Source organism: Lepidochelys kempii, chromosome 1 (assembly GCF_965140265.1).
Source record: "Lepidochelys kempii isolate rLepKem1 chromosome 1, rLepKem1.hap2, whole genome shotgun sequence".
Classification (NCBI taxonomy): Eukaryota; Metazoa; Chordata; order Testudines; family Cheloniidae; genus Lepidochelys; species Lepidochelys kempii.
In genome coordinates this window covers 47,257,969-47,274,319 of record NC_133256.1, presented here as the reverse complement: position 1 = coordinate 47,274,319, position 16,351 = coordinate 47,257,969, and the positions used below count along the sequence as shown (strand labels likewise).

Below are 16,351 nucleotides of genomic sequence, written 5' to 3'. Positions count from 1 at the left end.
AAGGCGCCGCTGGGAGGAGGGGCTGCTGAGACGGAGATCTGCCTTCCAGGTGGCCTGGGCTCCCTCTACGCCAGGGCTCACTGCGAAGTGCACGGAGTGGGAAACGGGGTCCTGGCTAGGGCAGAGCCGCCTTCCCCCCCTCCACTGTGACCCGCCGGCTCAGCAGCCCAGACTCAGCCCTGGCTCCGGGAGCGGCAGGTTCCCGCCCCTTAGCAGGCACCGTCCAGCTCCCGCTGCACAATATCACCGACAGAGGTTTCCCCTAGGTAGGAGCTGCTGCCCCAATGGCTGCAGTGCAGGAGCAGCCGTGAACCCCACTGTGCCCGGCGCTGGACAAAAAGCTGGAAACGTTGCCGGGGCTGGAGAAATGTTCAGGCTGAACAGGGGCAAGAGGGAAGGGGAGGGGGAACTGGACAAGGTTGTATTTGTACAGCGTAGGGGCATAATCTCTGAGATGTGAATAAGGGATGTTAGTTCTCCACCTACCTAGCCACTGTCATACGAAGGGTGGTCACAAATCATTTTGACCAATAGTTTATTTTTGAACATTTATAGATTTTTTTCAATTTAAATATTCATAGTTGCAGGAAATTATAAGGGGAGTCATTAACTTTTTATTTACAATTGACATTGAGATTCAAAGTTAAAGCTTTATATCCATTAAAACACAAATTGTCAACATGACATGTCAAGATATACTAAGTGAATATCCTTAAATCAAACTAAGTTCTCAAGTAGCATGCTCTTCTTTGCCTGTCTAAAATTTCTGTTGATGGAACTGTTTGGCTTGTGCACAGTGAAGTCAACATTTACTGACATTTACCAATAAAAATCTAATCCAGGCTTAATGAGAATTTCCTATGGCTGATGGCAGCAATGGGTTGTGTGGGATTGGAAGAAGTGGGTCTGGTAGGAATCTCATTTTTGAACATGGCTACCTCTCTGATCTCCACTAGCATGGTATCCATGTTCCTGAACATTCTTGCATCTCTTAAAGCATAAGTGCAACCATACTAGCACCACCCTCCAGCTGTAATGTCTCTTAATTTTAAGATCCAGATAACTTCTGTAGTCTTAAAATCCTTCATGGATTTGATTAGACCTTATAGTGATGGGACAGGATGGCCTACATAACACTCCCTGTTATATGCTCCACACTCCCTGTTTATACTCCATTTTTAATTTATTTTTTAGCATTGGTTACTTCTGTTCAATTAGTATTCTCTAGGGCAGTGGTCACCAACTGGTCGAGCGCGATCTTCTGGTCAATCCTGGAGGCTCTCTCCGTTGATTGTGAGCTCCAGTGGTGTAGTGGGGCTGCTGCTAAGGCAGGCTCCCTGCCTGCCCTGGCCCCAGGCTGCTCCCAGAAGCTGCTAGCGCAACCCTGTGGCTTTGTGGGGGGGAGCAGAGGTTTCTGCATGCTGCTCCTGCTTACAAGCACCACCCCTGCAGCTCCCATTGGCCGGGAATGGGGAACAGTGGCCAATGGGAGCTGTGAGGGCAGTGCTTGCAAGCAGGAGCAGTGCATGGAGATCCCTTACCCCCTCCTCAAGCCACAGGGGCGCATTGGCCCCTTCCAAGAGCAATGTGGGGCCAGGGCAGGCAAGTAGCCTGCCTTAGCGGCAGCCTCACTACACCACCAACCAGGAGCCACCAGCAGTAAGTGCTGCCTGGCGGGACCCTGCATCTGAGCCCCCTCCTGGAGCCAGCACCCCAAACCCCCTCCTGCACCCCCAGCCCTGACCCCCCTCCCGGAGGCAGCACCCTGTACCCCTTCCTGCACCCCAACACTCTGCCCCAGCCTGGAGCCCCCTCCTGCACCCAAACTCCATCCTGGAGCCCTCACCCCTTCCTGAACCCCAACTGCCTGCCCCAGCCTGGTGAAAGTGAGTGAAGGTGGGGGAGAGCAAGTGATGGGGGGGGAATGGAGTGAGTGAGGCGGGGCCTCGGGGAAGCGGCGGTGTAGATCCTAGGTTACACTAAAATTCAAAAAATGATCTTGTGCGTAAAAAGGTTAGAGACCACGGCTCTAGGGCATCTGATATTATTTAGAATGGTCTTTCTTCATCTTATTCTAGCTCGTTCAAACTCTAAACACCTTTTATTGCATCTACCTGTTTCTTTCCCTTTCCCTTTCTTGAGTGATTGCTAAAATGCTTTGGGATACAGTTTGTATGAAGTACTCCTTATCAAAGCTGCACCAGTGGTTCTCAACCTATTTACCATTGTGGGCTGTGTTCAATAGTACCTATATGGCCCTGAGGATGTCACATGGGCCGCAGCTCTGTGCTGGCTGGGCTACAGGTTGAGAACACTGGTTTAACTCCAATTTTTGGGAGGTGGGAGGGGACACCTCCAAATGTAACTGAACTCCCTCACCAGGGTCTCAACACACTACCTTAATGCTAACTGCAAGTGAAGGAAATACTTAGCAATTCTAGCATAGGATTTCTAGGTAAATACTAGGGCCAGTGATTCACAGGCTAAATCCTATCCTGAATGGTTTTAAGCACATGCTGCTTAAAAGCATTCCTGAATCAGGGACTTACACTCTTTCTAAAGGATTACAAGGGAAACACTGCTACAGTTAAAAGTTCTGTGGTCTCATGAAAAATTCTTGCCTTTAAAAAAGGATGAGGGATAGAGATCCACGCTTCATGGTTATGCATAATCATGTAACCACTGAAGCTCACAGCGGTTTAGCACTTTTCTAATACTGGTGTAGTGCAACCCCCTAAAAATCCAGGATCAGTCACATGGAAGAACATAAAAAGGGACTTGATTCAGTGCCTTGTATTCTAGCAGGTTATGACTGAACTTTCTCTGTCACAGTTCTTGGAACAGAAGTATGGCTATTTTCATTGTAAAGACTGAAAAACCAGATTGGAAAGCATCTATGTGTGGTGCATTTCTGGAAGTAACAAGGTAGCTAACAATGTACTGAAATCCTTATTATCCATATTCTAGTTTGTAGAGTGGAGGAACTCTTCCTCTAATAAGAATAATCTGACATGACACAAATTTAGGATCTGTCTAGGAAATATTTCTGAATGTAAGTGTCACAGTGGTAACTAAGCATTTACATTTCTTAGGTTTACTTTAAACAACTCTGTTGCAAATGCTAAAAGGGCTTCAATCCTTACTGAGTGGAAGCAATCCAGTGCCAGGTAAATTATATGAATGGTGAAAGACACTCTAAGAACTGTAGCAAATTCAGGAGACCTTAAAATTAATTACAAGGTCCAAGTTAGTTTGTCACCCTTTCTGCTATCTTCAGTTGTATATACTGGTCTTTAATCCAAGCACCCTCATGGTTCAGGTATGACTACTAGCTTGGATAACTGCACAAATGAAGACCCTGATTCTTGCAAACACTCATGCACATGTGTACTTGGTAGGCTGAAATAATTTGACTACTTTTGCAGGTCTTTAGCTTTACATGTAAGTGTCTGCAAGACTTGGGTCTAAATCATTATGATTTGTTGCTAGGTGATAGCTAGGTTCCATAGTCAAAGTCTGCTTCTGGGAAACAACAAATGTGCACCCAAATTTGGACTGAAGTAATGTCAAGTATGAAAACATGAGTAACTTACCTCAGTTCATAACTGAAGAAGTCACTAATACTTGACAGAAGGCAGTTCTTCACATTGGCTGGAATCCCACTCTAAATTCCTGTACCAAAAACTTCAGTTGGCCTTCACAGTAGTTGTGGTGCTTGATTATGTTTAGTGTGGCTCTGGTAATTGCTGAGGCACTGGTAGAAAAACTCAGTTGTGCTGGGAAGTCTAGAACTCCTCTTTCCTTAGTAATGTGACAAAAATAAAGTATTGCAAAACCTGAGTCTTCACAAAGAGCATTAAGACATATCCCAAGTTGCAGGTATCACTGAGGTATGGGGCTGAGTTCCAACGTGTCTGTACATTAACCTAGTCACAACAGTTAAGATAAAGGGCAGAGTGATTAGAGTAAGGCCCTGCAGAGTCCAGGATCTTAATTTCATGTATTAAATTCTTGCTCTGCCAGAGGATCTGTATGTATTGCACTGACAAGTTTAACTCCATTGTTGCTGAGTTATTTCCCAAACCCATGAAAGGCACTGAGCAGTTGAGTGGGAAGATGGTGGATAGGGGAGGAGTGTCATTTCTATTTTTAGCCTTTCAGGCAGGTACATTAAACTGATATGCAGTTTGGCTATAGTCACCATAGCCATTAAGTTGACTAAATTTTATCCAGGGGTACAACATGTTTTTCCTACAGAATAATAAAGTTTTCCTGTATGATAGTACCTACTTTCCCTCAAACTATTTTTGCAGTTTAGGAAAAAGTGCACTGTTCAATAGATGCTCCTTCAAGGAGATTTAATTTGAAGCAATAGTAGCTGCTCCATTGTGGGAGCTGCATTCAGTCACACAGTATAGTCAGCTGGCAGTGGGGATTTGAAGGGAAAATTCTAACATTTATTATTCATAGGGGACTGGCTGGCAATTTTAAGAGTAAATGGGCAGACAAGGGAGAATGTGATTAATTAAATCTTCTACCTCTCCAGCTTCAACGGTCTATTTCTTCTAATAGTTCTATTGGCTAAAACCAAGTTCCTATTACTAAGTTCACTCAGGAAAACAAGGTCCCAGTGACCAGCTTCAATACTTGGATGCATCCACATAGATGCAAATTGGGATCCCTATTTATTTTATCACAAAAATCCCAGATGGGTGTAAATATATTGAAACAGGTGCTGTTACTGAGCACCAACACAAAGTTCTTACAGTACTTTACTAATGAAAGTCAGTCAAAACAGTATTTAGAAATGAAATATATAGCTGACATTTGATATTTTGTTTTCCATTATCTTTAGTAATTTTTTTCAGAGTAGAAACTTTTTATGTGTAACAGCATTTCTTCCTGAACAGACTTTTTCCCTGTGTCTATTCAGTCATACAACTAGAAGTGGTTTTTTTAGTACTTGTGGCCCTACAGGGTCAATGCAGATCTGAGAGATGGGTTATATACCTTTTTGTGCAGCAACACAGTTGTTTACCAAGTTCCAATTACAGGGTCAATCAATTATGGCTGTGCAAGCAAGGAATAAGAGAAGGGTGGCAAGTCATTGTGTGTTCAAAGGAAGAAATGCTACTTGACTCTGCCAGACTGAATTGGCAACGTTGCCAGTTAGAAGATGTTAGTACCTATAAACCAAGAACACATGAGATGGAAATCGTTCCGACACAAAACTGGAAGGCCGCAGTGTTATATTCATAGTCACTTTTCAGAACTGAACTTTAAACCATGAGATTTTAGAAACTTGTTTTTTAAAAAATCTACAGTCAATTTGCTCTTCCCTGTACATGCTATTGCTAAGGAATAGAATACAGATATCTTACATTTTCTTTCTGTATAATGGGCTTAGCCTTTTCGGAAGGAAATAATTATGAACATTTCAGTGTCTGCATGTTATTAACAGCTTGAGTCAGAATTGTAGACTCAGTCAAGAACAAGTTTTTCAGCAAACCAATCAGCACATACGCAGTTGTGATATATGACTTTTATATTTTAGTTAAATGAATGTACTGATCAAAATATCAACCAAAGTTACTTCACAAAAAACTAAGTGTATTTACAGCCTGAATAAGTTATATAATGTCTGAATAAGAGTGTCTCAGATGTGCAACAGATTTACATGCACACATTTAACAGCCGTTAAATGTAAGGAAACAAAAACATACAAGAATGACTTTATATATAACAAATCAAATAAGACATCTTTTTAAGAACTTAAAGTGAGAACTTGCATTTCACATTAATATTTTAAATTTTTATAGTCCAAATTTATATTAAATAAAAATATGCATGCGTGACAGTTCAAAAGGATTTTGAATATGTGATGTGACTTTTTCCTACAAAATGGTAAGGTAAATCAGATCAACCATCCTTTAATAGTATAAATATATTAATAAAAGCAACCCTCTAGTAAAAAGCAGCCAAAGTCCTTAACGAAAAGAAGAAGAAAAAAAGGGAAAAATCTACCTAGACCATTCATGGCATTCAGGGCCTAAGAACAGACCTCTGCAATATGATCCAGTACCTTCAGAAACAGTAGCCTAGCAACATTAGGAAATGTACTTCATAGCAGCTCATTGTTTTAAGATACAGTAATCATATTCAAATTACAGTGTACAGTAAATTGTAGTCCATTTACAATTTGATTCATATACACAGGCTCTCAGCTTTCGACCAATTTTGCTATGTTCTGTGGCCAGCTTCATTTTGCCCAGCTTTCACTCAATCAAACAAGACAAAAAAAGAGAAAAAATGTTCACGTTTTATAAGAAAAAATATTCTATAGTGAAGGAAACATTGCACTTTTGCCAATCTAAAATAATTTTCTAAAAAGGAAGTACTGTTCAGTGTAGTAGGCTTTGGTATGCAATGGAAGTCACTTCTTCAGTAGTGAGTTGCAGTTGCTCAGTGAAATGCTAACCAATTTTTGTGCAACACAGAACAAAGGATTCTGTTCTGGATAGTCTATGCTTCCTTTGCCCTTACAGTATTGCTACACATTTGAAGTTCTGCCCACCTCTTTTTAGAAGAAGTCCTAAATGTAACAAGAGTGAGTACAGTTTGACCAAACCTTTGTAAGGCAGAGAAGACATCGAACCACCTCACTCCAGCAGGGCAGCACTCCCAGCTTGAAAGAGAAAGGGGACACAAGACTCCTGTCAGAGACTTGTGCCAGAAACACTGGAGTCTGGAAGAAAAGTATTGATGACCCGGTAACTCTGAGCTCTGCGAATCATGTCGCGAATCTCTATATTCAGCTCCATTAGTTTGGTACAGATTTCAGTCAGGCTCTGGTTGGAGCCCACTAGTGCATAAGTGCCAGTCTGGCCCAGTGTTTGATGCCGGAAGTAAATGTTCAGTAGTGTCTGGACCTCATCATCAGAATTGCTTCCAAAGATGTCATTTGGCCACAAACTCCTGCAGTGCAACCAATGGAAAGCATATTTATGTTATTACTTGTTTGGTGGGATGATATTTTACTTAGTTATATACATCAATTGTACTTTCTACATATCTATAATCATACTGGAACTACATAATTTCACAACACTTGTCAATCAGACCCAGAATATTAGACACTGAATTCACATACATATAAAATGCAAGCTCCATCATATAAAACTGGAAAATGAAAACATACAAAGAAATGGAAAAGACAATGGGCTGGATCCTTAGGTGGTGTAAACTAATGATTTACACCTGCTGAGGATCTGGTCCTATAAGTGAATTAATTTTCAATAACAATTTCACTGCAGTACTTTTGATCTGTACGATAATTAAAGAAATTAGGATAGTGAGTTTTGTTTGATCTAGTATTAACATCCCCAAAGTTACTCCAGATATCACTTAAATGTTCTTGCTGGAGAAACAATCCACTTAGGAAACTGATAAAAACATGCATTTTTAATAATGTGACGGTTTAGTATAAATCATGTGGGAAAACTTGCCTGCATTCTCTTATTTGTAGTAATGCTTTACCAAGTTCATTATTTTTTAAACACTCCAACATGGATTGAATGGCTGCTTCTGTAGAACTGAATGTGGGCTCAGATAAGGCAGCTTCCATATTTAGAGGATCAGCTGCAATAACAGCAGTAGCATCTTTAAGATTTTTCTTTAATTCACTCAGTTCTCTTGACATATTTAGGAGCTGTTCAAAGACAAGAATTGATAAACATGTTTATATTTTCCTTTTGTATCAAGAAGCAGCAATACATTTCAGAGAAGCTCTATCATCATATTAGAATTATTTGTTGCTTATGAACAAACATTTTAATACAAGAACAACACTTTTCAATCTCAATGGCAAAAAAATTCTCATTGGTGTGTACAGTATGTGCATCTAATGTACACAGACTGAATAGATCTTATTTTTATTCTTTATTCAATCCTCTGCTTCGCATTTGGCTTTTAACATATGAGAACACGTCTAGCTTTCAAAATATATCATATCTAACAGGATCAGCCCCCTGAAATGTTCAATAAGGAGATAGTAGTTGTGTAACCTTTTTACTGGACAGAAAGTTTAACGTGGCAAAAGATAGACAATTCACAATGCCTTAATTTGCTTCTAAGGATATAACAGAACATGACAATATGTGAATATCATGTTCTATCGACTGTGACAGCAACTGACAGTGGCTATTTCTTTTAAATAACAGTTCATGTATCCAGCAAAACATGCTACTTTCATGATTAAAACTATTCCTTGTATTGTTTTTTTCCACTCTGTAGGTTGCATCAACTGTAACAAATGATCCCATTGATTCACTCATTAACTTCAGGTATTGTGCTAAAATATGTTTACAAAATCAACTCTCTACTAAAAAAATTACTAAGATCTTAAACAAAAAAAAAGTCTACCATTCATGGTACTAGAGTCCTAATAACTGTCCTCTGCAATATGATCCATTACCGTTGAAAAGAACAGCCTAGCAAAACGACAAAACATACTTGGCAGCAGCTTCTCAAGATAAAGATAGGGTAATATTCAGATTGAGTGTAGCGTCCACACCACAATCACACCGGAATTAAACCAATAACTATATAAATTAAACAATCCCCAATTACTACAGAATCTGCGAGCTACTTGCTGTATACACTTTACAATTTGAAACTTGTTGTTCTAAGAATACAATCATATTAAAAGCTCTAATTCTTTCCCACTACTTCCATATATAATAAATTTTTACAAGGAAAAAAACATATGCTGTAATTTATTTTCTCATCTTCTCTTCAGTGATGACCACAGAATATACAGTGGTTACATGAAAAATACCATTTCTTAATATATTATGTGTTTTGGAGTATTTATGAGAATATATTTGCCTCCAAAGCCTGCTGATGTGAAGTATTTTAAGAAGTAATCTGCGTAGAAATATTTGAAGAGAAATGGCCAACTATCAAGCTCAAAATAGACCATTTCTGTGTCATGGTTTTAGAACTACTGTATCTCAAAGATATAGTCAGAAATTTTAGGAAATATTTTCTAAAACAAGCGATACAATCTTTATGAATCAAATTAAAATTAAATGACTATGATGATATGATTATTTGTACACTATAATTTTAATATTTTTTCTTTTAAGTGAACTTAGTACTCTTGGATGGAGTCAGATTGACAGCAGCAGAGACTGGAGACCTTTGTGAATCCACAGAAGAGGTACGGCATGAACACTTACAATACAAGCTTAAGGTCAAGTCTAGACTACAAACTTCTGCCAGCATAGCTATGTAAGTCAGGGGTATGAAGAGGTGTGATCCCTGACTGACACAGCTGCGGTGGGAAAGCTGCTAGTGTAGACTCAGTTACACCAGAAAAAATGTGCTTTTGCTGGTATAACTATATCTACACTAGAAGCTTTTTATTTCGTTCGGAGATCTGGAATAAGCAAAAGTGCAGTATTGCCAGTATAAACTGCATCCACTAAGAGCACTTTGCTGGTATCGTTATAGTGGCAAAGTGCTCCTACTGTAGATCTGGCCACAAAGTCCAACTAACATCAACCATGCCCTAGAATAAGAATCATTTCCAGACAATGGAAGCAAGGTCAATTTCCCTGAAATTTTCTTTGATCCTATAAAGACTTATGCATGTACTTAATTTTACATAGTGTGAGTAATCCCAACATGTTAAATTAAGCATTTGAATAAATCTCTGCAGGACTGGGCCTAATTTAGTATTCTCACTCATTACCATGCAATTTACTGAAATTACCATTGAAGACTGACTGCATAAAAGAACTCAAACTTTGAATCACTGTACTGTCTCTTACATACAGTGCATAATTCCTAAACACATTTTAATTCAGACAAAGAAGTGTTACAGAAACATTTAGTCTGGAGACCCATAGTTCAGGTTAATAATTAATTTTTGGTGAAATCATGTAGAAATAAAAATACAAAGATACAGTGATTATTTTAGTAAAAGGCTTGGTTGTGCTTACGACATACCTCTGGCATGGAACTAACTTCATGCACCTGTCCAATGAGTTTACAGTACGACTGAAAAAGCAACAGCAGCTGGAAGTGGAGTTTATATAATCTCTGACACAGTTCCAATTGCTAAGGAAAGATGTATAGGAAGAGAAAACATTAATAAAGAGCAGCGGATTTTGGGTCATTTCTGTGCAGCCAATAAAACATATTTGGGGACATATCTATTACTGTTTCTCTGGTAAGAAAAAGCTGGTTGGCATGATTTTACCAAACTATGATCACATATCAGAGTGAAAACACCCACGATATTGTTTTGTCTGTAGCTGGTCACAGTTCAAAATAATAATTCCTAGCTCTTATATAGCACTTTTCATCAGTTGCTCTCAAAGTGCTTTACAAAGGAGTTCAGTATCATTATCCCCAATTTACAGATGGTAAAACTGAGGCACAAAGAGGGGCAGTAACTTGCATATATATAATGTTTTTAAAATTCAAAAGTGGATGTCTTCTGAGAGAAAGGAAATCCAAAATGGGGTCCTGTCCCATGACCTGGACTCCTAGGTGCTATGATAATACAAGTAACAAGCAATAATAAGAATAACAAGGCGGTGCTCCAACCGAGCCAAATGCTCCCTTCTGTTTCTATGAATGGAAAGGAACAAAAAGCAGTGAATCCAATCATGTGGACATGGGGGAGGTAGGAAGTGCTGGGTTTGCTACATAAAACCCCTTTTCCTCAACCTTGATGAAATCACTTCATGGTACTCCAGGGTGGGGATCAAGTTCCATAGGTAAGGGGAGTTCTGGTCTCTGTGGTATCATTCCTGCCATCTTAAGTTAATGTTGCCACAGGAGTACTAACTTAAAATGATTCTCCTAACATGATGTGCAACTCCATCCCCAAGGGGGGACTGAGGATACCAAGGTATCATGGAATGGCTACAGCAGTTATGAGGTTCAAAGGAGCAGATGGACCTAGAGTTGTGGCTTTCCCAAGAGTGTGGGTTTTGGGGTTCTGAACCCTACAGGTGGACCAGGGGCCAAATTCTGTGTCCCTGACTGAACTGAGGTGGAAATGCTTTGAATCCAAATTCAAGGAGCTTCCTGTCTCTCATGCAGGAAGGATTAACTTGTCTAGGGGATGATTTGTCTTTCAGACTTTTTATAAGAAAAAGCAAAATGTTTAAAGCTTCAAAAGGGACCAAAAGGACTTGTGCCTAGACATAATCTCAGTGGCTGCTTTTGTTGCTTTAGAAGCTTGTTAACAAAAAATACCTCACAAAAGGCTTTATGAGACATTGTCCATTTCACCAACTCTACCCCAAACCAGTATTGTGTCAACTCTTTATTAGAACAAGGAGGGCTGGACACAGCTCATTCTGAGGGTTCCATGATGGAATAACTTGACAGCAATGCAAAGTGTTTCTTCCCCATCTCCTACATGAGAGATTAAGTATGATACTTCTGTAATTTGTAACCAGCAATTAGTTAGAAACAAGGTTCTGATTTCATCAGAGTGTTACCAACCCTTGCAATATCTCCCCAAGTCACAAGAGTTTGGCCAGGGTTGGAGCCAGTCTCCAAGAGTGGTGAATGACATGAGACGCTCCTGCCCTCTGGTGAATTTCAGCACTATATGGAGGGAAAACCTCTCTGACTGGCTGCCTTCCCCACATGCTCACTTCCTGGGGAAGAGCAGCCAGCCAGGGCTGCTATAGGAAGCAGGCCGAGATTTTGCCCTGTGCCCTCAGGAACCATTCTCACAAGAGTGGGGAGGAAGGAACAGAAAAATTGCATTAGCTTAGGGCAGCTCCACTCCCTCCTTCCCTCCTGGGAACAACTTGCTCTCTTCTTGCAACACCTGGCCTGGCAAAGAGGAGAAGAAGAAACCTACTGCAGCTGCCCTCACCCCCACACCAGAAGGAGCAGTGCTGAGTTTTGGGGGTGGGGTACAGAACTGATGTGAAGGAAGGGCAGATGTGGGGGCAGAACTGAAGGGGTAACTTGAGGGGTCAAAATTAGGGATGAGCAGAATTAATGTGACAGGCAGATCTCATAAGGGGACAGAACTGATTTGGGGATTCGGAGAGTAGAATTAATTCCTGGGCAGGGGAATGAGCACATATGGGGTGATTCTTGCTGCAGGGTCAAAACCATTTTACCCAAGAAATTTGGAAAAGTGGGCCACAGTAATTGTCACACATGCACTGGGGGCAGGTGGGAAGAATTCAAAAACCAAACACAAACCAAAAAAAAATATAACATTTTTTTAAAATCTCATGATTTTGGGGGGTTAACTTGTGATTTTTGAACCTTTAGGATAGGCAATACTATAGTTTTAACATTCAGTTTTCCCCATCTGACTACTAAATTAAACTAACATAATTGTGCAAGACTAAACTAATCTGAATTAAATGTAAGTTTCAGCTGTTAGCTATCATATCATGCAGCTTACTTTTTTTTATTTGTGGATAACTTATTGAAATGACAACATGGTGAAATTGTTCAAATTAGCATATAATGAAAACATTTTAAAACCTAATTTAAAATTAGTATTTCCAATGTTTCATATAGATATATTGAAACATTACAAGTTTTAAAATAATCACTTCCGCTCTCCATTCTAGCTTATTAAAGCTACTTAGAGTCTGGATTGTTAAACAAGACTGACTCACACTCAAAATTAATTTAAACAGCTGTTCTAAATGGTATGTGACAATGCCAGAATTTGTAATAGCAGCTTAGATTTCTGCTTCAAGAGAAAAGTGACTCAAAACACAACTTAGTTACTCATTTTAATAATATGTTGAATCAAAATTGCTAAGGAAAAAATGAAAAGAAAAAGGGAAAACATGCCAAGAGATAAAAAACAAACAAAAAAACCCAGTAAAATCAGGCTGTATTAGTCCATCTCTAGATGGACAAAGAATATGAAAACTTCAACTTACTGCAAGAGATTCCATTTGCTACACAGCAAGCATGGCACAGGAAAAAGGAAAGGAAAGAAAGTATAGTGTCAGTGTAATGCATGCAATAGAAAGCACAGCCCTTCTTTAATAGCTTAACTATCAACAATATTAGCATTGCTTGCCTCAGTTTGCTAAGTGGTTGAAAATGTACCATCCACACATCATGCATAGCATTCTCATTAAAACCAAGCTTTACTCCTAATGGTAAATTATAAACAAACTGAAATCAGTTAAATTTTGAGATTTATTATTCCCAATTTCTCTCAGCGTGTATTTCCAAAAACCAGGAAATTAAACCATCAAAGTTTCCACTGCTTAATGGTTTTTAAATGAATAAATTTGGCTATGTTTGGTCTTTTCATTATGGACAAAGAATTCATAGCACAGAAGTTCTCAAAAGTTTTGCAGTGGTTTCAAATCGTTAACAGAACTGAAGCAAAAATGTTGTGTTATATGGATGTATAAGGTCAAATATTATTTCCATTAAAAACCCTGTGGCTTCCAGGTTTATAACTGGGCATTTTAAAACTGAAAAGTTTTGTGTATAATGTTTAAGCTGTGAAGTATTTTAAAGTCTGAACTTTAAAGAAAGTCCCCTCCCTGAAAAAGGAGAGATGCTTTCTCTTCCTTTTCCCAGGAGCTAGTGTTTGCTCTAATATATCTGTCTATGCATTTCTAATACAGCTTTCACCATTTTGTCGAGGTGCCATATCAGATCTATAAAACCATGTCATCAGTTTAACTCTTGCATAAACCTACACTGACATCTGCCCAGCTGCAATGTGATGTCAGTGCACATGCAATGATGTTAATGAACATTTGTAATTGTTATAAAATACTTTATATTATTATTTAAAAACAAAGAAGGCAAATACAAAAATGTTAAATACTAAGGGACTATCCTGGCATTGCCAAAGCAAAGGAATTCAGCCCTGTCCTCATCCCATTGTGCTTTGATATTAAAGCATGTATGAATTTAAGCATGCCCAGTTTCCTACATTACCTCTATACAATGGGATGAGTTAATGACTGAATGGCAGACTAAGCTCTAAATGTGCTGGCTTTTGTGGTGGTTAACATTAAGCCTTTGACATTATTGGTCAAATTCCATGCAGTTTATGTAATTAAGCCTTGTACAACTAAATATAAGATCAAACAGGAAGAGATAAGACAGATTACTGTGCCAGTAAATTCAGAACTACACTGATTTGCATTTGTCAAAGCATTTCACTTATATATTTCCAAATTTTGGCACCATCTTCAGCTTTTATGTGAACTTTTAAAAATCCCTGATTCAGTAAAAAAGTAAGTGTGTCCTAATTTACCATGGAATTTACTTTTTAAAAGTGGGGGAAAGCAGCCAAAAAAAGAGTGAATTCCATGGTCTGTTGTTCAAGAAAAGCTGCCTTCTCTCCCCTGCTTCCAAAAAGAAAGTGTATGTGAGTGTGGGTGAGTGGAGGGGGAGGAGAGGTGAGGATGAAGGGAAAGGCACAGAGTAAGTCAAGAGAACAAAACCCTCCCTGCTCACTGAAGGAAAACATACCACTCTTTAAATAAATATACTTGAGATCCTCTAGGTTAATGATGCCCAGCCACAACTTGGCTCTATAATTTGATAATGATTTTAATTCCTCATCCTGGCTCCCTCAGCATGAAAAGTAATATACCTTGGAAGTTGAGAGGGTAATCAGTTTTTGATTGAGAACTCATTTGCCTTCCCCTGCCATTTAACTGTTCAGGCAGAATGACTTTAGCACTCAAAGGTCTCTCAGGCGCCAGTCTAAATTTTCTTGGTATGTGTGTGAGAGAGAGGATAGAGATTAGTTGACAGACCTGCGTGGTAAAAACCCTGTAGGAATGAATATTACCCATATTTTTCAAATAGGTCTAAGAAAGAAAAAAGTAAGAAAGTCACTGTGCTCCACCAAAATTTTGATTTATCTTTTTTTCAGGAAAAAAGTAGTTTTTCAGTTTTGACAAGATCAGAACTGGGGCCATTAAAACAGGGTAGAAAGATGGCAAAGAAGTAGTCTGATGCCGGTAAGCCTTTTCGTGATTTTAAGGAAGTACTTATAGGTCCTAAAAAGAGATGGGAGTCACCCCATTATTCTGAAGGTGCTAATGTGACTCCAGACTAGACAGACACTTTAAAGGTAATACAATTCTTCGCCATTCATTGACACAGGAGAATCCCACAGGAGCTGGAGCATTCAGCAGCAAGTGGATGATGTTCAGGTGTTCCAGTCCTCAGCATTGGTTCTACTGTTTTCAGATGTTGCTCTGTGAGCCTTGGAAAGTATGAGAGAGAGAGAGAGAGAACGTGTGCTAATATATCCCTAAGTAACTGTTGCATTTGAAGGCAGTAGAAACTGTGCTTAGCCTGTAGCTGTATTTTGGATAGCTATGTATTCCTCCTTTCCAGGAGCTGGGTGCAGGAGCCAATTCAACTCCATGTTTAAAGGCTGCATGTGCCCATTTGTAGTCAGCCAGTACAGAGGACTTACATCATTAACAGAGTTCCTAGTTTAGCTTCAAGAGTTGCTGTGAGTGCTCAACTTTACTGAAACTGAGACTTGTTTCCAGATCTTCCTAATCCAACTTTATCAGGGAGCCTTCTGTGGTTAACCCAGTAGGAGTTAAACCAAATTGGCATCAAGTAGGAATCACACCTTGTAAAATGATTGGTTTTGCTGACATAGTTGTTACTGGGGCATTTGATGCACTGCATCACATGTTGTGATAAGCATGTGTAGGACTTGTGAATCTTGAAAGGTGTGTTGTGTGGAGTATTGATTATTGTAGCCATGGAGATATATCTGCAGGGTTTGCAACTGTTGTTCTGGCAGGGGCTGGTGCTGCTTTGAGTTGGTGCGTCCTGGGGAACTTGCTTTTGATGATGAGCTTGGCAGGGCTGAGGGGCTGTTCGAAGGTCAGAAGAGGGAGTTCATGTGCCAAGCAGCATTCTAGGACCTATATATAACCTTTAAATGGCATTAAAGAGTTTAGGTAGGTTCCCCTATTGCTTCCTCTGTAAAATAGAGAGCCTTTCTTTTACCAACAATTATTTTATTCTTTGGCATATCCCCATCTTCTTCATTCTGTGCTTTTCTGGAACTATCATTTCATGCTCAGGGTGAAGAGCAGAAGAAAGGCATGGAAAAAATTACTCACCATTGTAGGAGTTATTTTTCCCTTCCCAATGACACTTTCTCAGCACATGCTTCCCTGGAGTCTTCCTCCCATTATACTTTTGATAAGTAAATAGAATGAAAAGTGTTGGAGAAGAAAGGCCTTTTGGTGAGAAGAACTGTTTCATATGGACAGGTGAATGGGAGGGGAGAAGATAAACTTATGTATCTGTCCATCAAAAGTCCTACCATCTTGTG

General features: G+C 39.5%; 1 protein-coding gene across 14 annotated transcripts in view; it reads right to left on the bottom strand.

Moving 5' to 3' along the window:
• Nucleotides 1-4,816: 4,816 nt before the first annotated feature.
• FRY (FRY microtubule binding protein) overlaps nucleotides 4,817-16,351 on the bottom strand; it is a 373,522-nt gene continuing 361,987 nt past the window's right edge. For 10 of the 14 annotated variants that reach the window (XM_073341316.1, XM_073341299.1, XM_073341389.1 and 7 more), the window contains 4 exons: nucleotides 12,945-12,962; nucleotides 10,012-10,122; nucleotides 7,506-7,708; nucleotides 4,818-6,975 (listed from right to left, as the gene is read on the bottom strand). In XM_073341316.1, the coding sequence (XP_073197417.1) occupies nucleotides 6,717-6,975; nucleotides 7,506-7,708; nucleotides 10,012-10,122; nucleotides 12,945-12,962 (591 nt within the window). In that variant the 3' untranslated portion in view covers nucleotides 4,818-6,716. Of the gene's footprint in view, nucleotides 6,976-7,505; nucleotides 7,709-10,011; nucleotides 10,123-12,944; nucleotides 12,963-16,351 lie in introns of those variants that run through there. The other 4 variants (XM_073341333.1, XM_073341359.1, XM_073341325.1 and 1 more) reach the window with 4 other exon arrangements.